Source organism: Drosophila rhopaloa, unplaced genomic scaffold (assembly GCF_018152115.1).
Source record: "Drosophila rhopaloa isolate 14029-0021.01 unplaced genomic scaffold, ASM1815211v1 contig_163, whole genome shotgun sequence".
NCBI classification, from domain to species: domain Eukaryota; kingdom Metazoa; phylum Arthropoda; class Insecta; order Diptera; family Drosophilidae; genus Drosophila; species Drosophila rhopaloa.
This window is the reverse complement of record NW_025335043.1, coordinates 2510864-2535000: the sequence shown is the minus strand read 5'-3', so window position 1 is coordinate 2535000 and position 24137 is coordinate 2510864. Positions and strand designations below refer to the sequence as shown.

At 39.1% G+C, this 24137-nt stretch overlaps 4 protein-coding genes across 8 annotated transcripts in view; 2 read left to right on the top strand and 2 right to left on the bottom strand.

The window, feature by feature from the left end:
* The window catches only part of LOC108040271 (protein ECT2), a 17533-nt gene extending 9960 nt beyond the window's left edge, over positions 1–7573 (top strand). The window contains exons 1-11 of one of the 5 annotated variants that reach the window (XM_017117677.2): positions 17–353; positions 1177–1312; positions 1381–1487; positions 1667–1916; positions 2078–3448; positions 4750–4881; positions 4948–5298; positions 5412–6353; positions 6450–6560; positions 6627–6776; positions 6835–7573. In XM_017117677.2, the coding sequence (XP_016973166.1) occupies positions 313–353; positions 1177–1312; positions 1381–1487; positions 1667–1916; positions 2078–3448; positions 4750–4881; positions 4948–5298; positions 5412–6353; positions 6450–6560; positions 6627–6776; positions 6835–6963 (3720 nt within the window). In that variant the 5' untranslated portion in view covers positions 17–312 and the 3' untranslated portion in view covers positions 6964–7573. Of the gene's footprint in view, positions 1–16; positions 354–999; positions 1085–1176; positions 1313–1380; positions 1488–1666; positions 1917–2077; positions 3449–4749; positions 4882–4947; positions 5299–5411; positions 6354–6449; positions 6561–6626; positions 6777–6834 lie in introns of those variants that run through there. The other 4 variants (XM_017117676.2, XM_017117675.1, XM_017117680.2 and 1 more) reach the window with 4 other exon arrangements.
* A 111-nt stretch (positions 7574–7684) lies between these two features.
* Positions 7685–8850, bottom strand: LOC108040272 (eukaryotic translation initiation factor 4E1). Its single transcript, XM_017117681.2, has 3 exons — positions 8305–8850; positions 8060–8247; positions 7685–8005 (listed from the first exon to the last, which is right to left on the bottom strand). Exons 1-3 carry the CDS (start codon positions 8670–8672, stop codon positions 7845–7847), a joined length of 717 nt encoding a protein of 238 aa, XP_016973170.2. The 5' UTR covers positions 8673–8850; the 3' UTR covers positions 7685–7844.
* Positions 8851–8918: 68 nt separating this feature from the next.
* LOC108039312 (transcription factor mef2A) overlaps positions 8919–24137 on the bottom strand; it is a 29829-nt gene continuing 14610 nt past the window's right edge. The window contains exons 2-4 of the mRNA XM_044458306.1: positions 16404–16604; positions 10397–10734; positions 8919–10101 (exon numbers count right to left, since the gene is read on the bottom strand). Coding sequence (XP_044314241.1) covers positions 9231–10101; positions 10397–10734; positions 16404–16604 — 1410 coding nt within the window. The 3' untranslated portion in view covers positions 8919–9230. The remainder of the gene's footprint in view (positions 10102–10396; positions 10735–16403; positions 16605–24137) is intronic.
* On the top strand, positions 12125–12791 carry LOC123037384 (probable chitinase 10). Its single transcript, XM_044457669.1, has one exon. The coding sequence runs from the start codon at positions 12126–12128 to the stop codon at positions 12789–12791; it is 666 nt and encodes a 221-aa protein (XP_044313604.1). The 5' UTR covers position 12125.

Here is a 24137-nt window from a genome sequence, read left to right as displayed (position 1 = left end):
GGCAGTTGTGTTTGTTTAGTTGCCCGGATAGAATCATAAACTCTTGTCGCTCGGGCTCTTCGGCTATATGTCTTATTCATATTCTGGTACTCTGAATCAGACAAAATCGTTCCGTTTGCCCGCGACAAATATTTGTGCATATGGAAATCTTCCTTTGTTGGTAAGGTTAAGATAACCCAACAGACCGAAATGTGTAAATGCAAATGTAAAATGATATGATAGTAGACTTAATAAGACAAGAGAAGTGAAAGTGAAACAAACCACAGGAAGTCAACCTGAGAAAAGTCTTAGAAAGTGAAAGATCAAGTGAAAATGGAGACAGGGGAGAAAACTACCAAAGGAAGTTGGAAATTGTGAGTGTTCCGTATAACAAGAAATTAAAAAATCAAAGTTAAATGAAACCATCTATACAATGTAAATATAAGTAGTGGTAAATTTAAAACAATCTCTGGAATTTGCAAGGATTGCTTTTTTTATAGCATTTAAATTCCTACTTAAAAATATAAATCTATAGTACATTTGAGTTTTATCCATTCATATTTCACCCTAAAAATTCTTTTACAAAGAATCATTCATAAATTTTTCCCAAAATCAAAAGCATTACTCAACGCATGCACCGCAAATTGTTTTCGATTCCCCCGTCCGTAATTATAATTGCGCCTTGATGAGCCACATAAATAAATGTTCACATTTTAAGTATCATAAATACATCCCCCTACGCCCACAAAGTGCATTCAAAATGTGGCAAACAATGCTCGACATGTCAGTCTGCAGTCAGCTTCCGCTCGATTGATTTGTTTATAAAAACTTCCGGCTTTTGCCAGTTGGGATGCGGATGGGCTGGGAAGGGTTGAGGATGGGCTGGCTATCCACCAGCCGTCGATGTCCGGAATGATAAACAAAAGAGCCCTTAGTCAGATCAGATGGTTCTTCAGTCAAAGTTCAATAAAGCGAAACGCGCCGAGCACTCACAATCAGTTGTGTCCGGAATGCTATCGGGCAAAGAAGATACCGATGCCAAACCGATTCGAATTGAATTATGGCAACAGCAAGAGCAACAGCAACAGCAACTGCAACTGCCAAGGTCAATTGGGGCATAAAAGCCAGATTGCCTTGCATAACTCAAAAGTGTGCCACATAAATATTTAATTGTCTCTCCCTTTATATCACTTGCAGCATTCTGGGACCGCCGGCTTTGAAGTATGCGGCCGAGATGAAACAGACACTGGGCCAGAACTCGCGGCCCATTTACAACTACGCGATGCGCGGCGTGGTCACTTGCTTCACGGGCATACGCAAAAAGGATGAGCTGGTGAGTGGCTGGGAGTCTCTCCTCCTGGGCTATAAGTTACACCTAATTTGAAAATATTTATTTCGCAGACCAAGCTGGTTAACCTCATTCACTCGATGGGCGGCTGCATCAAGAAGGACCTGAACACGAAAACCACGCATTTGATTTGCAACCACAGTGGCGGCGAAAAGTACCAGTAAGTTTTAAGTTTAAACTAAATCCATGTATACCAATTAACATATACGAATAAGTTTAAAGAGGTTTTGGTTGACAAAAGCATAGCCGATAGAAAACCAAAATATATTGTTGGTATTGAAAAGGTTCTTTAAATTTTCCATTAAAACGTTTATTAAATTCTTTTATCTTTCTTTAAAGGTACGCCAAAACCTTCCGTTTGACCGTGGTTCGTCCTGCTTGGGTGTTTGCCGCATGGGCAGATCGCAATTCGCTGGAACTCGACGCCACGCAGGAGATTTTTACCAAGACGCATCGGCTGAAGGCCTTCGAAGGTCAGAAGATCTGTTTCTTTGGATTCCCTGCGGAGGAGCATCAACACATGGTGGATGTACTTTTGGAGAACGGTGGCGTTTGCGCCGAACTCGAGGATCCGGAGTGTTCGCATGTCGTAAGTCTGCCTTTTCAGTTACTAAATGCTAAAATGCAAGCTTTTTGGGTAGTTTGGAGTTTGTAGTTTGCATGCTAGTCTTAATTTTTTGTACATGCTTCTTTGCTGTTTCGAGCAGCTGATTTTTGTTACCCACAAAACCTAATCCGTGTGTCTTCCAGGTGATGCCCAATACGGGCGCAGTATTTACAAGCACTAGCACTAGCACAGATACTAACCCAAGCACCCTAACTAACCCAACCGAATCCCAAATCCCAGGCAGCAGTGCGTCGCAGGCGGAGGATGAAGAGGAGCAGCAGGCTAACGATCTTGAGCATGCTGAAATCAAAAAAGAGGATCTATCCCATTTGGAGGCGAACAATGGAATGGCATTGGATATTGATCTAAAGCAAGAGCAAAAAGAGAATCAGGCCATTGAAGACGAGGATGATATACACTTTGACGAACGCCTCTTTGTGGAGGCAGCGGACATAAGAAACCCCGGAGATGATCAGTTGCCTGAATCGGACGAAGAAGATGTGGATGAGGAGCAGAAGCACAAAATGGACGAGGGGCCAAAAGAACAGGATGATGAAGAGGATGTCCAGGCCAGCACGCCAAAGTCAAGCAAAACAAGAACTAGTTTAAAAGCTGCCACGCCACTTAGCTCACCCGAAATGGATGGTAATCCGTTGGATTTCGAATGTACTACTCAGAATATTTCCCCTATACTGAAAGCTATTGACGAGTGTGACCTGGAGACCGATGATCTGCCAGCTTCAGAGAATGATCTAAAACGCAAGAGGGATAGCTTTGACAATGTGTCCCTGATGTCTGTGGACTCTTTTGCCCTGCCAGCGAGTACCAAGAAACCCAAACTAATACGCACGGGTTCCATTTCGAGGACCCTTCGACGATCTGTGAGCTTTGTGGCCGAACCGTTGATGAAGACTTTAAGGCCACGAAGAAGCTCGGTGGCAGATGCTTCCAGTTTCATCGGCAGCGAGGCAGCCGATAATTCCATTTGCTCCCTGGCCTCCTCCATTAATTTGACCCTCAATGAGTCCATTAGGAAGCCAGTCAAAGAAAAACTGCGCAGCTTTTGCGGCAGGATAACGAGAAGCAGTAGTCGTAGAACCGATAGAGGTGTAGATGGCACTCCGGAGTGTTCCACCATCCTGGATAGTGGTTTCAAGACCCCCAAAGCACCCAAGCTCAGATCTACAGCCACGCCCAAAACAGCCAAGCGACTCTTCGGCCCCGTCTCCGGCGTTGTTTCCGCCTTGACCCTTACCAACCCCTCCACACCCACCCTCAATCCCACCCCCAATCCAAATCCCATTATCGGTTTGGATGTCAACGATACTTCCACCCACACTTTTGCTTTCTGTGCTGCTGCCGTCACGCCTGCCATGCCACCATCATCATCATCGTCATCTCCCATATTATCGACTTCGATCGCTGTACATAGCTCGGTGCAAGTAATTAAGTCTCCTGAAGAGTCGACAGCGAGGCTTCAAAGCCCCGGCCACATAGAAGAACCCATGCCAATGGTACTTTTGAAATTCACAAGTGTTTTCTCTTAGGGAATTTAAAGGACAGACTTTAAAACGGCAAAGAATTTAAAGTTGGGGGGATCGAACATTGAATTTTCTTTAGTTAAAAGTTTGATACAATTTATTTATTTTAGTATTTAGGCTTATGTGTTTCTACAGTCTTAACATATTTTTCGACAAAGAAACCAATTTTGGGAATTTTACAAACTGCTTTTGCAAGTTTTTCCCATAACCTTCTCTAATTTATCTCTTTAATTAAATTTATTCATAATTTTAGAAAAATTTTTAAAAAATATGTTTTCATTTTCAGTATTGCGATATTTATCTGTTTTCGTGCATTCATTTTTTAAAAAATACCAAAACCATGTGGTTTAATCACTTTCATGGGTCTATTGTGTTTAATCAACTATGTTCGAGCATTTTTAACATTATTTCAGTTGCTGTACGACGCGATTTCCCTCAATCCCCCCGTCATCCATCATCCAGCCTCCTTCCATCCCAAATGTTATTTAATTGTTATTTAATGGTTATGCCGTAGCTTAAGTCACAACTCATATAACATCTAATTTGGTGCGGTGTCTGGAATTTCTTCTGTAAATAACTTTGGTTTCCTATGGTCTACTCACTATTTTTTTTCTGGCCAGCGCACAAAATACAAAAAAAAAGACATCCAAACAAAGCAGCACAATAAATATTGGAATAACATTTATTTGCAACACACAAAACACACACACCCCACACTTTGGTTATAGACTTTCGTTCAGCTTGAATAAATGTTAAAAATGCCAGCAAGAAAACAACGTAGATAAATAAATTGAAACAATAAATGGAGAAAAGAATAGAATCTAGCAAACTTATACGCGTCTAGCTCGAGCGATTCCTTCGCATTTGGGTGAATTTTTATTTTCTCTATGGACTAACAAATATTTACACAAATGTTACTCGTTCTTGGGGCGAAACAATTTGCATTCATGTTCCGTAGCTTTACACTCTTGCCTCGTTTCGTTCGCTAAGATCTTTGCCGTTTCAAAGTGCTGCCAAAAATGTGCACTAAAAATGTTTTGTTTAGCCTTTTTGCATTTGATGAATGTTTTCAAAATTTATTGTGCTTGCTGCTGCTGTGCCGAGCTATATCTCTCTATATACAAATTATATAGATGCTTGATTGACTTTGTTTCGTATAATCTAAATTAGGCAGCAAACAAAACATTTTTTTGCGATCTAGCACATTCCGCATCTCTTTTAATTACTAAACGGAGGATCATTGGAATTAATCGTCTTGATTTATTGCCGTTCAGGTGGTTGACGAGCACACGACTGTGTCGAAGCCGGAGCCGAAGAACAATCACACGCACATCCTGAAATCAGACTGGTTCTGGTATACCATACAGAATGGCTATGCCAACGAGATGGACTATCTGTTCGGCGACGTAAGTGGATCACTCTTTAATTGGTTTTCTGCTGATATTAATTGAATTTCTTATAAAATATTTTAGTATTTGGACAGCATCACGAATACCCCCAATACAGATCGTCGGGATTCGTTACCCATTAGCTTTAACAAGCGGAAACGCAAGCGTTTCTCGCAACGCATCCAACTGGAGGGCACACCTCTGGGCTCTGGAAAGCGACGTTCCTCCGTCTCCGATGCCGGTCTACTGTCCGTATCGAATAGTTTCTTCGATTGCACCACTAGCCCGGATAAACTGGAGGCCGATAAGCTGTTGCATGCTGAGCCGGAGGCGAGTGAATCCACGCCAGCCAAGAAATCGATGCGCTTTAACCACTTTATGGACTTCTTTACCACAGAGTCCAACTATGTGGGCATATTGGATACCATATTGAATGTAGGTTGAAAATTATTAGTGATAAATGGAATAATCTTTCTAATATACCATTTTTGTATAAATGTATACCCTACAAAACCAAGATATACTCATGAAATTCCATTCCCTTACAGCTCTTTAAAAATAAACTGGAGGAGCTGGCCGAGACCAATGATCCATTGCTTAACAAGTCCGAGATCAAGACGATCTTTGGCAACTTTCTGCCCATCCACGAGGTTCATCAGAGCATGCTAGAGCACCTGCGCAAATTGCATGCCAATTGGCGGGAGGATTGTCTAATTGGCGACATTATTATCCAGCATCGCGACGAGCTGATCAAGGCCTATCCGCCTTACGTTAATTTCTTCGAGCAAATGAAGGAGCAACTGCAGTACTGCGATCGAGAGTATCCCCGCTTCCATGCCTTCCTGAAAATCAATCAGACGAAGCCGGAGTGCGGCCGCCAAGGCCTGCAGGATCTGATGATCCGACCGGTGCAGCGATTGCCCAGCATCAGTCTTCTGTTGAATGACATCCTGAAGCACACAGGTGGTAGCAATGCGGATCACGGGCGATTGGAAGAAGCATTGAAGGCCATCAAGCAGGTTACGCTGCACATCAACGAGGACAAAAGGCGCACCGAGTCGCGCATGGCCATCTTCGATATATTCAACGATATCGACGGTTGTCCGGCGCATTTGGTGAGTTCGAATCGCAGCTTCATCTTGAAATGCGAGGTGAACGAGCTCTCCGACTCACTGAGTGGTCGTGGTGATAGCCTGGTCCTGTACCTTTTCTCCGATTCCATTGAGCTTTGCAAGCGGCGTTCAAGAGGATTCAATACCGCCAAATCACCGAGCACGGCCAAGACGCATAAGCATCTCAAGCTGATATCGTTGAATACGATACGACTAGTAATTGATATTTCGGATAGCCCGCGTGCCTTCGGATTGCTCTTGCGGGGTGATAAGGAAAAGCTATATACGTTTACGATTAGCGAAGAGGAAACGGACAAGTCGGTCTACGTGAAGAAACTGTGCAACCAAATAGCTGCCCACACGTGCCGAACAGATGCGGTATGTAAAAGTGTTTACTTAAATAATATTGGCACTATAAATTGTAGACTAAGTTCAATTCATTTTTTAATTTATGTTCTTACTCTTATATTGCAGGACAAACTATTGATTTGTCGTACCTCCCAGGAATTGGAGGTGGACATAAGCGATGTGAATGTCAGCACGCTGAGCAAGGCCTTCAAACTGGCTGCCAAGACGCGACTAAAGGTAGCCCTTTAAAATTTACATAAATTTCAAACATTTAACTAACTTTAATATTTGTTCTGTACTTAGGTGGGTCGTGCCTTCTCCTTTAACAAAACGCCCAACAAGCTGAAACGAGCCGTCTCCACGATGATGACTTCGCCTTTTGGCAGCACCAATTCGCTGACGCCCGCTTCTCAATTGGCCCAAATGCGTTTGGCCAGTTGCACGAATATAAATGTATGTGACAGAAAGGAAAAACAAATTGTCAAGTACTAATGTCTAATTTTATTTTTAGGAGGTTGACGATGAAGACTGTGCCAGCATGAGGAGTAGTTCGCCGTCAACGCAATCCGAAATGCTGGTGGTGCCCCCGCTCTCCGTGCAGCCCACGCGGAAAAACAAGGCCGTTGTGGGTCGCATTTAAAGTGGTCGATGATTCCGCAGTCAATTTGTGTATTCCATTTTTGAAGTCTCTTGAAAAGAGAGACTCGCTTGCAGTGCTATTTCCTCGGGAAATGGGTGGTCCATGTCCGAGTGCTGATGATGCAACCTTCGAATTCGTAATCTCACAAAAAAACCAGAAACAAATTATCAAGCGTCCAATATTGTCTAGATTGTAAAATTTATTGTTAAGTTGCACCTATCGATGTGAAGCTCGCGAATGTTGAAGCGTTCGACCGAGCTATCGATTGACCATGATTAACTTGTAAATAGTTCTCCATATGTGTACGCCCGTACCCGAATAATTGTGTCGCGTCGCTAAATGTAACCAACTACTCATTGCAGTGACTAGAGATCGCATTCACGCACGCACCGAACGATCGGTTCGAATGGGTTTCGGTCGGATGATCGCCACACCGCAACAAGCTGTGAATGTTTACTGAGTAAATTTTTTAAAAACTTATCTTACTATATTGATTATAACTCAACGATTTTGCTTGAGTAGGCACTTACGACCCTAAGTCGTAATGCATTTAAAGCATGATGATGTGTAAGTTAATATATGAACAATCATTAAAAAAAAATTATCTTAAGATCAACGCATTTCTTATTTCCAAAGATTGAAGCGCCAAAGTAGGCAACGAAATCAACAATTTATCGAAGAAATCTCAGCCCAAAAGATATTCAATAATAAACGTGAGAAATTTCTTAATTTGCGTTCATTAATTTAGTTTCTCAAACAATTTTGTTAAGGCCTTTCCAAGTCATCTTTCATAAACACTAAGCCAATATTATCTTCCACACATACGAATCTGGTGTATCAAAATAAAAATTTAACAACGGAGAGGACCTGATCACTTTCTTTCAAAGGGTGTAAACCGATTTGACGCACGAATTGATTTTGCACATTGCATCAGAATGAAGTTGATATTGCAGATTATGCGACTGCAAACGTAAGAGCATCTTCAGCTTTTGGCCGATCTCGAGAATGGCCATCTCGCTATTGCCATTAGCAGTCCAAACGGCTGTAAAAAATGGTTCTCAAATCAATTGGGCTGGAATAAATTTGAGAAACTCACAGATCTTGTTGCTCTTGGCGCGTATGTTGATCACAGCGCCACAGATTTCATCGGAGTATTCAAAAGCTTGGCCCACCATCATCAGGAGAATATCAAGCCAAATGCGATCTAGTTCCAACTTGGCACTTTTGCCCACGGTGACCAGCCAGCGACCTCCCTTGATGTTGGCCACATCTTCCCACATGGGTCTTGGGGATAAGGGATTACTATTAGGATCTGTAAAGCTGTCGATAATGTTCCCCTACTTTATGTCCTTCTTGAACATCGAGTAGTCGCATCCAATCTTAAGCTCAGATGGCGTCTTAATTGTATAGTACAAACTCCAGAAGGTCTCCACACTGTCGATCTGGGTGATCTCGTTCAGCATGTCCTTCCAGTGCTTGGTGCGATCGTTTTCCAAGTACCACAAAGTCCACACATGCTCCAAAGGATGTTTGTACTCAACTTCATATAAGGCTTCATCGATAAGTTGGTGATTCTGGTCATCCTGCGGAACATCTTCCTGCTGCTTATTATTTTGCAGGTGCTCTAGCTTCTCCTGCTGCTCCTTGAACTCCTTTGACTGCCCCTCGAAGACGGCACTTTCAAAGCTCCGCACTTGTGCACTAGCCATTATTGTCGTTGTTGCGTTACAAATAGAGTACTTTAATTTATATGTTGACCCAGGGGCTGTGGTCTCAACGAATTTAGTCACGATTCGAGTGGGAATTGCTTACGGGTAACCAAAAATACTTTAGCACATTTTTCTAAGACCTAAACGAAACGTATCGAAAAGAAGGATATTAAACAATGACAACCAGGTCATTTGACGTTAAATAAACAGGCTACTTAGCTGGTTTATTATATAAATTATTTTTATTTATTTATAAATACTGCAAAACTTAAGACAATTGAAATGTACATATTGTTAACATAAAAATGCGCGCTTGGTTCTTAAAAAATAAAATGATAACGTAAAAAATTAAAAATAATACACTCTTTAAAAGTGATAAACTAAACACTAAGCGGAGGCACTAGAGAAAAACAAAACTAAGAAACTACGGGGGTATACAAAATTAAATAAAGGTTTTAAGTCCGTTTTCAAAACCATTTTCGAGTAGCTTCTTTATAAGTTTAGAATAAGATCTTAATATCTTTTCAACGTGGTTTTGAAAATAGGATATCCACTTGTCTAGACCCACAAAACAGCGGCTGCATCCTCATTTGATAAAGTGGAGAAGCGCTGATAGCGATTCGCATTGCGATAGGTTTTCGAGGGCGATTGACTGGTGGAAATCTGAGCTTGGACCTGGACTTGAATTTGAGTCTGGGTTTGCACGGGCAGTCCCACCATATTTAAGCCCGACTTTAGGGTGGAGTTTCTGCTTTCCGAGGACATGGAAAGGCGTCGCTGGTTCCCATTCATCACTGTGGAACTCAAAGGCAAGCCCACGTCGTGAAAGGAGCTAATCGAACTGAAACCGCTCTCATCTTCGGTGCTGGAACCGCTCTGCTTATTGCTGGTGGGTTTTAAATTGCTATTGCTGATGGCTGTGTTGCTGGCGGTGGTTGTCGTATTATTGTGGTTGTTAGTACTCTGCGTCTCCTCATCCGTTTCTACTTTCGAGGAAGAGGATGCCGTCGAGGAGATGGTGGAATGCACGGAGCTGTCGGTGGAGCTGCGCAGCGAGAGCCTCGAGTCCCTCATGTTGTTGGCCCGCAGAAAGATCAGTTCCGCATTGGATTTCGCAGCCGGCGATGGAGCCTCCAGTGTGGCATTCATGATGCTGGTGGAATTGTGCAACGGTGGCGTCAACAGCGTCATCACCGAACTGGTTTTTCCCTTGCACAGACGATGATTTCCCGAAGGCAGCGATGAAATGGAGGCCAGCGAGTGACGCGGCTGCGTGAGATCCGGCTGCTGCTCCGAGGTGTGCAGCAAATTCCTGATGGTTCTGGCCAAACGGAAAGCCTCTTGATTCAGTTTTTCCTCGTTGGCCTCCGGCGAAGATAGGCGTGCCTTGCAGCCGCCACTGCCTCCGGATTTCTTCGGTGAGCGACGCCTTTTGTGGGGAGAAAAATAAGGTTAATAAGTTACCGAGCAATTCATAAATTACTAAAAGACTAACAACATTCAAACCTTTTTTTATATTTTTTAATTGTTTTTTACATATGTATGTGAATAAATATTTATACATCTATACATATACATATTTAATATAATTTACAAGACTGCCGTTTACATTTTCTGTAAACAAAATCTTTTATTAGACCGGTATTAAATTATTTTATGTTTGTTTGAATCCGTTTTCTTATTCTTTTCGTAAATGATTAATGTATATTCCAATTCTCACTTACCATGTAAAATCCTTAAAGGCATTATAGCTTCCAGCTGGTGCAATCGTCTCGTAATTATGCTCTTCATTCATGGCATGCATTGACTTATTCAATACCAAATTGGTACTGCTCCGGGCTCGTAGATATGAAGCGGATCCGGCACTCGAGGCGTCATCATCTCGGGGATCACTCTGCAGCGAGGTGTTGCCCACTCCGTGGACATGATGCAAGCTTTTGGAGCGGGCGATCTGCTCGCCATTGCGATGGGTTTGCTGGAGTTGTTGCTGCAACTGGTAGCGCTCAAAGAAGCGGGCCACTTCCTCCATCACCGCTCGGTACATCTCGCAATTGGTTTCGGTCTAGAATTAAAGATTTAAGAATGACGTAGAAATTACGGCATTGTATAAAACTAAGAAAATAATGAATAATTAGGGGAGCATAGTTATGAATCGCGGTTTGGCTTTCGATAACTATCCCTTATTGGAACTTAATTGCCTAAATATTTTAAAAAATTTCCCTGAAAAATTTCTTAATTTTTAAAGTATTATTTCTTAATTCTTTAATGCTTTATTGCCTTGTCGGAAAAAATAAAGTTTTTCCATATATGGTTTCATAACATGCTTACCTTCTTGAGCGAATATTTTATGTATGCCACTGTTCTATTTTAAATGAATATATTTTACTTTTATATGCCCGATTATACTTTACTTATTAGCTATTGGATAAAACATCCAGCAAGTTTCTTCAATTCGCATTGGTGCAATGTCAGGTTCCAATAAAATTCTGGAGGACAGCTAAGCAAACGGATCTCATAGAATCGGTGGCTATTATTTGAAATGGATTGTCCAAGCTCAGTTTTGTGGTATAAAAAAGTAAAAAAAAGTTTGTATTCCACTACATACAATTAAGAATATCGCAATTAAAAAAATCGTTTTATCTATACTTATAATTGCACGACGCCCAGCGTCTGCAGTTCATTTGAGACCCAGGCATTGATCGTTGGAGTGCTTTTATCTTAATGATAAATAAATACACTTTATTGACAAAAGGATGTCTTGTCTTCGGTGTATTTTGGATTATAAGATTATTATCTCCTCTGTCCTTGAAACAATAAGATTGTCCGGTCAAGTGTAAAATACAGAAACGTAGGAAAACAATGTTGGCTAAGAAACTATGGTTTACTAAATAAAAAAACCGTTTGTTAGATTAGTCAGCAAATTATGCATAGTTCTGAATGGTTTTTTTTTTAATCTGTAAAATAAATAATTCTTCTGGTAGCTCTAAAAAAAAGTGACAAATATTTTAGACCAATGACGGTCAAGCATTGGCAGTAAGAATGCAATTTGTGTGCATAATGGTTATTCTTAAATTCCTAGGAGTACTTTTTATATAAATAGTCTTTCTTTGTATACGATATTGGCATTGATTTACGATAAATAAAAGTTAAACACTTCAATTTGATAACGAACTGTAGCATTTTGTAAGTATAAAAGGGTTGGCGATTTCCAAGCAAAACCATCATTTTCTCAGAAAGCCTTCATTGGATTAAATCATAAGTAAGAATACTCAGAAAAACCTTTAACATTTATAGCATTAATAAATCCTTCATTTTCAGTGAGGCGAGGACCTTTCTTTTTGTGCCTAGTTCTAGTGCTTTACTTGAACGCTGTTAATAGCGATGTGTACAATAATGTTGTAGTAAGTGCCGCATTCGATCGAAATTTACATAATCTAAGAAAATCAAGTTCCTATGCAGCCCATTATAACCGAACCTTCTGCGCCCATTGATCACTGCCCAACATATGACGATCCTAACCATGTGGTGATGTTGCCATATCCCAAGGACTGTCGCAAGTATTACACATGCCAGAAAGGACAGGCCTTCGAGCACCAGTGTCCGGAAAACTTGTACTGGAGCCAGATGACCTACCGCTGCGACTATAGGGAGTACTCCAGTTGCAAATCAGACGATCCACCAAAACCCAGCAACGAGGTTACATACAGCCCATTTCCCGGAGACTGTAGCCGATACTACGAGACACGTATCCATCGCTGTGACCAGAACCTTCAGTGGAGTTCCCTATACCAGCAATGCGTAGCCCCAGGGTACGCAAATTGTCAGGACTATCCGGTGCCAATTCCTCCGACGAATCCTTTGCCACCCATCGATCCGATACCCACTGCTGCTACTCCACCATCTGAAGATTGGACTTCCACTGAACCCAATTACCTACCAACAGATCCCCTATCTCTGTGCAGAAATAGTGTTTTCAATGCGTACATTCCGTATCCCGGGGACTGCCGTAAGTTTATTCATTGCGGACCAACGGCAAATGTCCTTACTTGTCCAGGCAGCTTGTTTTGGAATCCCGGACAACTTTCCTGCAGCACATACAGCCCTGGCTGCCAGTATTGAAACAAAAGCTACGACATTTTATAAATATTTGTATACTAAAGCTTATAATTCAGATAATTTCATTAACAAATTTATAAAAAAATTTGCAACCGTTTTTAAGAACTGCCAAAATGTTGGTATGGAATCATTCTAATGTGTTTTCGCTAATAAATTAACCCAAAAACAGGTGCAACCGATCATCTTAGCGACCATGCAGGACTAAGGCCAATTAAGTATAGATGGTAAACAGTAGGAAAATGGCCTAAAAATATTGTAAATTAATTAACTTTTAAATTAAGTATACGATTGTGATGAAAGATATTGACAAAGGTGAAGTTAAGTCTTTCTACTTGCATCGAAATAAAAAACTTTTGAAAAGTCATTATATGAAAATTTACAGAGCATAAAAACATCTATATGGCAAATATAATAATTTAGTATACATTTTCAATTCTGCACTGCCAGTGCCACTAGTCGTGTCACTAGTGTCACTACGTCGACTGCCGCAGTTTTAATTTGATTTCAGCTTCATTTGTTTATAATCTGTTTATTTTTCTCATTTGTTTTCTCTCGAATACTACAAGTTCTTTTGATTGAAAACATAAATAAATGAGTTTAAAACATATTTATAAATCTTTAGATAAACCAACAGATATTCAATCGATGTGTGACTGGCCAACTCATCACCGCCTTTCCCCACCAACTCATGTAACTTTGCCCCAATGTGCCAGGTCATTGCTTTGACACTTTGATAATGCATTTGAACCGATGACTTTAATTTATTATTTATGTTAATTGTAAATGATTTTGCTTGGCAGCAAACATTTGTGGAGCAGCGCCATCGGCAGCAGCATCATCAGCCTATAAAAACTTTCACTTGATTTGTTATCTCGCCTCTCACTCCGAGCATTTCTCTACCTCTTTTTTTGTGTTGTGCTGTGGGTCTGTGGGCCATTCCAGCATCTTTGGCCAAGTGGCAAAGTAGGTGAGAGGGAGGGGGAGGTAATGTCGCTTTTCGGTTAACTTCTGTGGGCCAAATTGTCTAATTATCAAATGCCATTCGAGTTGGCGTCGCTTGCCAAATTGGCAGAGACCTCAGAAAGGCGTTAAGATTACCGATTGCCATCACCTGGCACACGCCCACCTTCCAGGCCATTTGAAAATTGGCCAAAACGGGTGGGTATGTATACAAATCTGCTGGTTTTTGGGGGGGGCTTCACACGATGCCAAAATAGTTGGTGTCTGGCTGATTATGTAAGTGGCCGTTGCAGTTTTTTTTTTGCTATTGCTATTGCTATTGCAACGCTTGGAAATTGTTGCTAATTTTTCTTTGGTCGTTTTTCCGTTTTCGGAGTTTTCCTACTGCGTGCTAGCAAGAGGTTTTCATTCGAATTACGAATTGTTTTCGTGTGTCTGAGATTTATTTGAAAATTATGTGGAAATTGTTTGCCGGTAAGCTGCTGCTGTATTTGATTTCGATTTTGTTATGGTTTGTTTAATTTCATTAATGCCCAAAGTGTTTCAGCCATCGAGCAATTGGAGCTGAGAGGATTCAGATTCGCTTGGCCTGGCAGCAGCTTCCCATTGAACGCGTTTCCTGGCTGCACCGGTTTATTCATCTCCCTGGTGCATAAATTTAAATGCGGTCTCCTACCATCGACTCGACTCGACTAGACGAGACTCAATCAATCAATCAATCAATCTCGTCAGGGTTTTCCACCCACGCCCACATAGTTTTTATTTTCAATTATAGTGGCAAAAAGTTTTTCCACGCGGTTTTCCTGCCTTCTAACCCAGTTAGTTTGCCGTTCGCCAAACTAGAAACGGACCAAACTGTAGAAAATATTTGTGTTTTCTTATTATTTTTCTGGTTGCCTTGTTTTCTTTTGCAATTTTCCAAGACGGAGACCGTCGGCTTTCCAAGTCAACTTCATTGGGGCTCATTTAAAGCGCATTAAATCGAAATGAAAGCGTAAATATTTTCGCTCTTTGAGCGGCATCCGTTGGGTGATTATGCGTTGCATAGAATCGCCTCGAATTGAAAGTGTTCGAGGGGAGAAACTGGACAGAGGAGATCTCAGATCTCACCACATCAAGCGTGAACGCTGAAGGTCATCTCGGCGGGTTCGAGTTCAAAGTTGGATTCGGTCAATTGGGAGCAGAGACGGCTTAGTGAACTGGTCTACTTTTTTATTTATTGGGAAAATCACAGAAAACTTAGGAAAACTAGTGCTGTAGTAAAAGAAAACTTATCTTGATTGAGGAACAATTTTAAGCTCTTATATTATTTGATTCCTAAATGGCCAGTAATACATTTTTTGAAATTTTTATAACTTCTTAATTTATGATCTATATTCTAGTACTTACTCTATAATATTTAATTTTTAAATAGGTTTTTTCTGTAAAATTCTCATAACCTCTCGTAACCTTTTTCACTTCCTATTCTTTAACATAGACAGCATACCTATAATTTGAAAATTCTTCGCAGCTGCTTTAATCAATTCAATCTATGTGAGTACCTCCACAAATTCCTGTTCAAGAATTTTCCCCAATGCACAAGTCATTTTATTGAATGGCCAACTTATTATTACACACCATATAGATACCAATCAGAATTGTTTGATTCAATCTGGCGCTTCTCACTTTTACGGTGAAGTTTCAGAAGGCAGAAACCCGTCAGCTCCATTAGCAACCTTTTGTGAGGAAGTATAAAATTAATGCAGCTGTTGGCTAAAGGAAATGGTCGAAAGACAATGAAGACACGATGACCGAAGACCAGAACAAAGCAATATATAGAAGAGTCCATCCGACCACAGTGCGAGTCTATAATTAAGCGTCAGAGAAGAATTCTGCCGCCTAATTGCGATGGGGCAAGGCATTTGGCCCTAACTGGGGAGGAACTATGGGGAAAGGAAATGCTTGATTGTTACACAAGAAAAAATTATATATAAAGGGAAAAAAACAAACACAATTATGCTGTTATAAAATTCTTATCGACAGATTAAAACCAGCAATGAAGTTGAGTTATGATGCATTTATATGATAATCTAAGCATAATGTAATTCACATTAAATTCACAATATTTATTGGAAATTAACAAATTAATTAAAATAGTTCATACTTGAACTTCAGTAGAACTTTTGCATCCAAATAATAATACTAATTTGATTTAAATAATATTTAAACTCTTAAATCTCTTAAAAAATATTTCAAAAAACTTAAACAATATATATACTATTTAGAATATTAGTTTTTAATAGATCAAATAAACCTTTCAGTGTAAAAGAACTTAGTCTAACAAGCGACCCCATCTGGTTACGGAATCGTTCCTCACATCTCTTACATTTCCATTTCCATTCCGATTTGAGTAAATTAAGCGTGAGAACTATTTGAATAAAAAATGCTAGAGACAGGAAAACAGGTTGATCCAAGGAGGGCAACAGAAGTCGGTAGCCAAAGCAGATCGAGATTGAGATGGGGTTTCGGTGTGGGGTTGTCGGGTTGTCGGGTTGACTTGGCACTTAACATAGTTTCCTCCAGCCAAGAACACAAATTACAAGTCACGTTTGTGTCTTGAGTCTTTTGTTTGGTTGCGGATCTCTTGGCCTGCCTTTCGCTGGCTCATTTACTCACCTGTTTCAATTGCCAATGCAATGTATCCACCTGATTCTGCAATATGACAGCCTCGACATTTAGTTGATGTTGTTGCTGGTGGTGCTGATGTTGCTGTTGTTGTTGCTGCTGGTAGTGGTGCTGATGTGGCTGCAATTGCTGTGGCAAGTCATAGATGTGGCTCTGGATGTGGTGGCTGGGTGCGGCCATGATGTTGGCATCCTGCAAATGTTGTCACAAATAAATACATATATGGATAACTTTACAAAAAAATGTATGAAAAAAATGCGCGTTAAATTAGCTGAGAAAAAACGAAAATTGCAATTTCAAAAATGTTGTCAAAGTGTTGGACAACCACCCAGTGGCTAGTTCGCTTTTAATGCGAAATCGCGCACGATAACCGCCAAAAGCGGAAAGGCTCAGGTGGAGCAGCTTTAGCACTAGCCAGCCCATCCAAAGTTGTACAATTAATTAGAGAAAACTATTTATACAATACATACTCCTTTGTATTTATTTTTTAACGTTACTCTACACACTGCTTGGCAGTAAATTTCTGGTATACTTAACATTTTCCACATTTATTAAGGCTGTGAATGCGAGGTAGCTGGTCAAGCGCATAACCCGTTTATCTCTGGCCAACCATGTTTTCGTATTACTTTGTTTTATTTTTGTCTATTTTGTATGTTCACGGTTTACTTTTTCTTTTATAACATCATTTTTTCAAAGACTTTGACCCACAACTCGAAAAAATAAATGGGGATAAACTAGAGAAGCATATTATGAAAAATGGAGAAACGTTTAAAAAAAACAGGAGAGAATTAGATAATGAAATCTAGACAAAATGAAACGGTCTTTACATTCAAGTTTAAAAATGTTGTACGTCTCATAAAAAAAGAAAGGAACTGGAAATAGAAAAACATTCAGAGGGGTCTTAAATAAATTTAAAATGCATTTTTTATTTATGTTTCAGTACTCGTTTAAAAGTCCATTTTGAATAACGAAAATTACCAAGTATAATATGTATATATATATTCAATTATTCGGTAATAAAATAAGGCAACAACGTAAACAAAAGAAAGCCCAAAACGACAATTACTCTTCAAGTTGCCACATAAATCATTTGAAGTCTGACCTCCAGTATTTGGACCAAGTAATGATGTAATCTCTTTTAGCCCACTTTCCACGCCCACGCTCACGCCCATTGCCCAAAAGACAAATTACCGAAAGGCACAGCCGAAAAAAATTATGAATTTTCATCAAATTTGATTGCAAATGTTTGTTTTCGTTGTTGTTGCCACAATGTAAATTATCATTTGCGGTTTTCCAGACTGCCACGCCCACACACCGGTCGCAACGCCTCCCCTTTCGATCGCAGCAGGCGAAACCAAAAATGTGGTCAGCTCAAAACTCAATTTGGTGCAATTTTACGCTTGTTAATTAATGCATTTGCAGCTTTTTTGTGCTATTTTGCTTTCGGGTTTGATTTATTGATTATAGACATACGGCCCAAACAAGATTTGGCGGGGAGATGAAGAGATTTTGTTGCCCCAAAGGCCGAAATAGGAAATAAATAATTGTTTATAAACAGCTTTAAAGCGTGCGTTTTGGTAATATTCATGCCATTTATTTAAAATATAATATCTATAATTATGGCCAAATGGACATAAAGCATATAATTTGTAGACTATTTATTTTTCCTCCTATTAATTACAAAGTGTTTTTCCGGAATGTAAATATTAAAGGAAGAACAATATTTTGAACAATAAAATATTTCCTCTTTGCCTAAAACCTAATTAGCCGCCTTACTAATCCAAAAACTCTCTCAATTTCCCATTTCCCCATTAATCCGTTCTCAGTTTTCTGCAACTACACTTCACACATTAGCATATGGGAATATTCCCAGGAATTAAGCACATTTTCTTCCTCCTTTCCAATGCCGGAATTACTTATCAATTATATTTAATGAATTTTCATTAGGTTTTAATTAAAAATATCTTTGGACAAGCGAAACAGGCTAATTTCCATGGCAATCTAAACGGAAAAGCAATTACGTAAAGGTATACAATGCATATAGGAATCCACTTCTCAAGTAATCAGTCTTCAACTTTGGATCCAGACTTCTGCAGACATAATTGGATTCCTGTGAAGTAATCTCCCACATTCTTGTCTCGAACAAATTTGCATGAGGTGAAGTTCTGAACCCAAACAAACTAATTAAAATGCGCGTTACAATTCACAGGCAAACAACAAGAAGGTGTAAAAGAAATAGTGAAGAACTTGGAAGGGGAGAAATATACTTATATATATAGTGAGAGGGAGGCTAACCTCATTCCAGAGTCGAGACTTTGGCATCTAAAACTTTTCTTCATTCCCCGTTGGCAACAAACAAAATGCCAATTCCAAATGCAATTGCAAGTCTCCAGTTAAAGAATCTAGCTCATTTACATTTGTACCTACATCTTAAAACTCGTATGTAAAGAATTTATATAAAGCTGAAAAGTATGTACATTTGCTCTAAATATAAGTACCGTGATGCTCATAATAGTATTTAAAATAATTATGGTTTTACTATTTGTTTTAATAGTTTGCATTTGCTATATTTTGTGATAACGAATTTAAAAATATCCATTATATAATGAATTTGTTGAATCGTTGTGTATTATGTAGACTACAGTTTATTAATTGGTCAGAAAATCTTGAAAATATTAAAAGTAGGGATTGAAATAAAAATGGTATAAGCTCAGTTTAAAGCCAAAAAATTGTATCCAATATTTGAATAATTAATTTTATATAAGCAAATTATTAGGCTGTTCTCCTTATAAACAGTCAAAGCTCCACATTCTTCGAGTTATACAATACCTCTAAGTGCATTTTTTAGCCCTATCCGATAAGTTAGAAGTTAAAATTATTTAATTGAAGTACATGATTAACGTTAGAACGCCTTAGTTTATTATATGATAAGCATTATTTTTAAATAAGTATATAACACAAATATTTGTATACATTTTTAGAGCTCATCCATATGCATTTTCTCTTTTATAATTTGCATTGCATTTTCGAAACGCACTGTATGCTGGAATGGGATCACATTTCCCGCATCCTTTGCCCCCAAGCTCATCAATGTGCTATTTATATGTAATGAAATAAAACCGCCGCAACAAGCAGAAGAAATCTGCATTTCAAATAGGCAGCAACAGCAAAAGCAACAAACAATTGCATGCTCCAGTAATCTGCAATTGGGGGGGGGGATTTTGGGGGCTGAAGGGGGGTTAGCAACAAGTGTGCTAAAAGGGTTTCCACACACGAAAGGGATGGGGATAGTGGCTCCGAAAGAGAGAAGAGATGGCCAATTCCCAGGCTTCGCCATGAAACTACTTGGCTCGTCTCCATTACCAACTCGCTGTCGTTGTTATTTAAATTGTTTTGCGCTAGAACCGATGCAGCGGCATGTTGAAAGGGGGTGGAGTGGGGGTGGGGTGCATGTGTGGCATGTGGGTGTGGCAAATGGGGGAAAAGGGTCAAATAGCAGTTCACGCTTCGCTGGCTACTTCCCCACAATCTCAAACAGATCTGACTCGGTTTATTTGGTCTACTATTCGATCACAAAAACATTTCAGACTAAATAACTAAACCCATTTGTGTACAATGAAGCTGCATCAATTAAAGTGTTGCAACAGGAAGCGCAAAATGAGAGGGTTTCATATGTCGAGGCAGGAAGGCACACAGGAAGAACAGTAGAACAAAGATTTACTTAAATAGTATAATTAACTTCTTTATAGAAAATATTGTTTTAGCTTTATTTCAAAATTGTTAAATTGACATTGGCCACAATCGATAGACTTGAAATTTGGGGATCACAAAATCTGAATATGATTCAGTTTTAAGTCTAGTAGATGATTATTTTTCCAAAATTTAATTTTTATTGATTCTGTAATATAATTCTTAATAGAATAATGAAAGATACTTTGAAATATCATTATTCCAAGCATTACCGGATATGTTTTTGAACTTATCTTTTGATAATAAATTGTTTTAAGCTTTCCTTTCATTCTAAATTTCCCTTTAAATACCAAGATAATATTGAAAGGGTTAAAGGTTTTTCAACTTCCCAAACATTTGTGTGACCATTAAAGTTTCACATCCAAGGACTCCACACAGCTCCCCCATAAATTGCGAAACCACAACTAATTGCCGGCCAAATAATGTTATTCATCCCCAGACCAACACTCTGACTAATTCGATTAAGGGCTTAAGATTTTGCATTATTTCCCTTTTAGCCATGCTTGGCACACTTTCGGCTTTAAATTTAGCTTCCCCTTTGTATAATTTTCAAGGCAAACAGACAGAAAGTGCAAAGGAAAGGAAAATGAAAAGAAAAATGAGCTTGAAAATATTATGCCATTACAATGAGATGAAGCTGTAATGAGTGGGTGGAAAATAAAGGGGAGAAGGTCTTGCAAATTGCATAGATTTGCTCAGCAATTTGTAAGCTGCTGCATCTGGCCTACCCTGAATGGCATCCAACTCTGGATTTAGCTCCATCACAAGCTGTATGGATAATTGTCATTATGGTAATTGCTGAAAAGATCTGCATTTGGCACGACTTTCTCACATGACAAAACCAAAACACAAAACAATGACAAACTTGAATTGCTTTTTGCTGTTTGCTTTGGCAATCCAAAAGATTCGCTGATTGCTGTTTATTATTGCGCTGGCTTTTGCCAAGGAATTTCTGCGCATTTCTGCTGCATGTTTTTATTTTGTTTTCCGTTTTCATTTTCATTTTGTCATTTGCACGGAAATTGGGTTAATTTCAAAGCAACATTTTGGTCGAATCCGACTTCCTCGCACTCGCACTAAAAACATTTGAATGTTGCGTGACGTGTGCCCTCAGCTGGAACTATTTTCGATCAAAAAAGCAGCTCCGAAGTTGCCAATGATTGGCCTGAAGATGGAGACGAAGACGTGGATTTCTGTCAACGGGTTTGACCTTCATTAGGCCCAAGCTTGGCTGATTACCTGCAATGTGTCAGTGTCTATCACAGCCCATCTCCTACCCCTACACTGGCAGAAATTTGAAAAATTAAATATATATTGATGGGTAATTCCATAGATAGCTAACTAAAAAACTACCCGATTATATATATTAAATTTAAGTTTATATAAAACATCATCACAGGCAAAGTTGTAAACTATAACTTTTGTCGTTTTATTCCAAGAAGAATCATTTAGACAATTTCAGAAAAAATTTATTTTTGTAACGCAAAATTAAAGATTTTGTTTGTAGGACCTTTAAAAAAGAAATTCGTGAAATATTAATCGTAATTTCAGTTTTTGGACAGCCAAAAAAAGTTTTTTTTTACCATGGCGTATATTTATAATTTGTAAACAACTTAAAAGAAAACAGAAAAAGTTAGATTCTCATTTTTGATTTCCAAAAATAAAAATAAATCTTTTTCTAAAAGCGATCAAAGTGGGTGGCTTTTTGGGCAGTGCATAGGTGAAGTCTCTTCCCGCTTTTAAATGTATAAAAGTATTCCAACTATTCCCCGCCAATTGCATTGACAGTGAACCACAACCAGCAATCAGCGACAGTCGACGACCGACGGACCGACTAGACTGGCTTTTGTTTACTTGTTGTGTAAGCTGATTTGGTTTAACCGATTGGCGGTGGGCCAGGGGGGTGGTGGGGTGGATAAATGTGTTTTAAATGGCCCTCTAATGGGGCTCGAACGCAGCCCTTTGTTGTGTTTCCTCATTGTTTCTCTGGGCACAGAATCTCCACCTCTTTCAATCTTGCACCTGCCCCTTTTGTGTTTGGGCGTTGGCCGACACGCCCCCTTTTGTTGGTCGCCCTTTACGCATAATCTATTTCAATTGTTTGACCTCCCAGTGGTTTTTTGGGGCCAGTCAGTGTCAATTTCCGTACACCTTGGCGTACAAAATGAAAATGAGTTAAAGCAAATTGAATTAAATTTATATTATATTTTGCATTATGTATATTTCACTTTTTTTCCAATATTAAATAGTTTTAATTAAATTGATTTATAGAAGAACCATTATGATAAATTGATAGCAGAATTTGTGTGGCAGGCAGCAAGCTTTAAAAAAAACAGAAAAGGCTGAATATTAATTAAATTATTATTATGTTCAATATTGAATGTTTTGAATATTCGAAATGTAATACATAAAATATAAATTTATTAAATCCAAATGGCCATATATTGTTGCATTTTATGAAACTTAAAGATGACATTGAAATTGAAATATATATATATTAAACAAGCTATTTAAAATGTGAATTATGAATTGCATTTATATTAATGTAATAAAAAAGAATAACATGGAATCAATATAGACTATTACTTATTGGTAACATGCCAAATATAATAGGGAAATAAGAAGTTCTTTTTATTGATAATAAACTTTAAATAAGACACAGAAAGTTTATCCAACTGTCAGAGGCAGAAATATATCTTTGTGAAGTTTGTTCCTCTGTCAATCTGTCAATCCTTAATGCCCTCCATCCGCTTGTTTCTGTCTGTCAATCTGAGTCCGTAAGTTTGTCTCCGCAGTACCACCAACCATTTCGTTAAACACCATAAGTTTGGCCCGTAACTTTTTCCGACAATCTGTCTATATTTACCAGAGTCCGTATACCAATTGCTGGCTGTTTGTCTTTCCACCTACCCGTGTCAATGTTAAATGAATAAACTTTAGGTTGAAGAAATATCCAGGCTAAAAAGGCACACTCTGAGTAATTGAAGTGGTAAAATATTTAATTATTTTGGTTAATGTTCGTTATTATATATTTTATGCCAGTTATTTAACATTTGCAGTTTACCTCACTGACGATTATTCAACCGCATCTGTTTATGTTTATCTTGGCATTTTATTAATTTATTTTCAAACCCCTTTTTGTCAATCAGTTTTCCATTCAATTTTGGCCAGCTATTATTACAATTTTTAAGCTCTTGAGGTAATTTCTTTGCTCTATTCAAAAATATTTTCAATTGGCTTGCGGCAGAAAGTTGCAGTCACTTTTTACAGAATTCAAGAGGTTGAGGTAATTTTTTTTAGCGAATTCGGTTCGCTCCCTAGGGCAAACACTTGAGAAATGTTTTTCGATAGTTTCTTTCAGAGTTTCTTTATTTTTTTTGCGCTGGGAGAATGTTTCTTGCAAATCACGCAAATGGATTGATTACGCCCCTTCGCAATTCGATTAAACTCGCTGTCCGTGAGCAACTTTTCGTTCTAATGAAGCTAAAAAAAAAAAAAAAAGCCCCAGAGAACTCAATTGAATTAATAGAGAATTCTCGGTTCCCTCGTGGCTCTGAAGCCTTTTCTTCACGCCTGAGATTCGGTCAGATTCGAACTGCTTTCTGACGGTTGATGGCCCGCCATTCGAATTGGGTACACGAAATTTAATTTTCCGAGTTGATTGAGTGCGAAAACGTTTTTCCAGTCAGGCTTCGGTCCAACTCTCTTTCACAGGGAGTTGTGTGTGTCCGATTCTCACCGTGGGCCGAAGACTTGTTTTTCACAGTATATATATATTTTTTTAAACATTATTCCATAAGCCATTGGCCTTCGGTGACCAGGCAATAGAGGCATAAAAAAAAAGAGGAAAAGGTGCAGGGGCAGAACGGAAATGCAAAGCGACAGGCAAAGTGCGCAAAGAGCGGAACTGGAAAATTGTGTTTGCCTATTGACGGATGGTTTGGGCCAGGCCCGAACAGAACAGGCCAGAATACT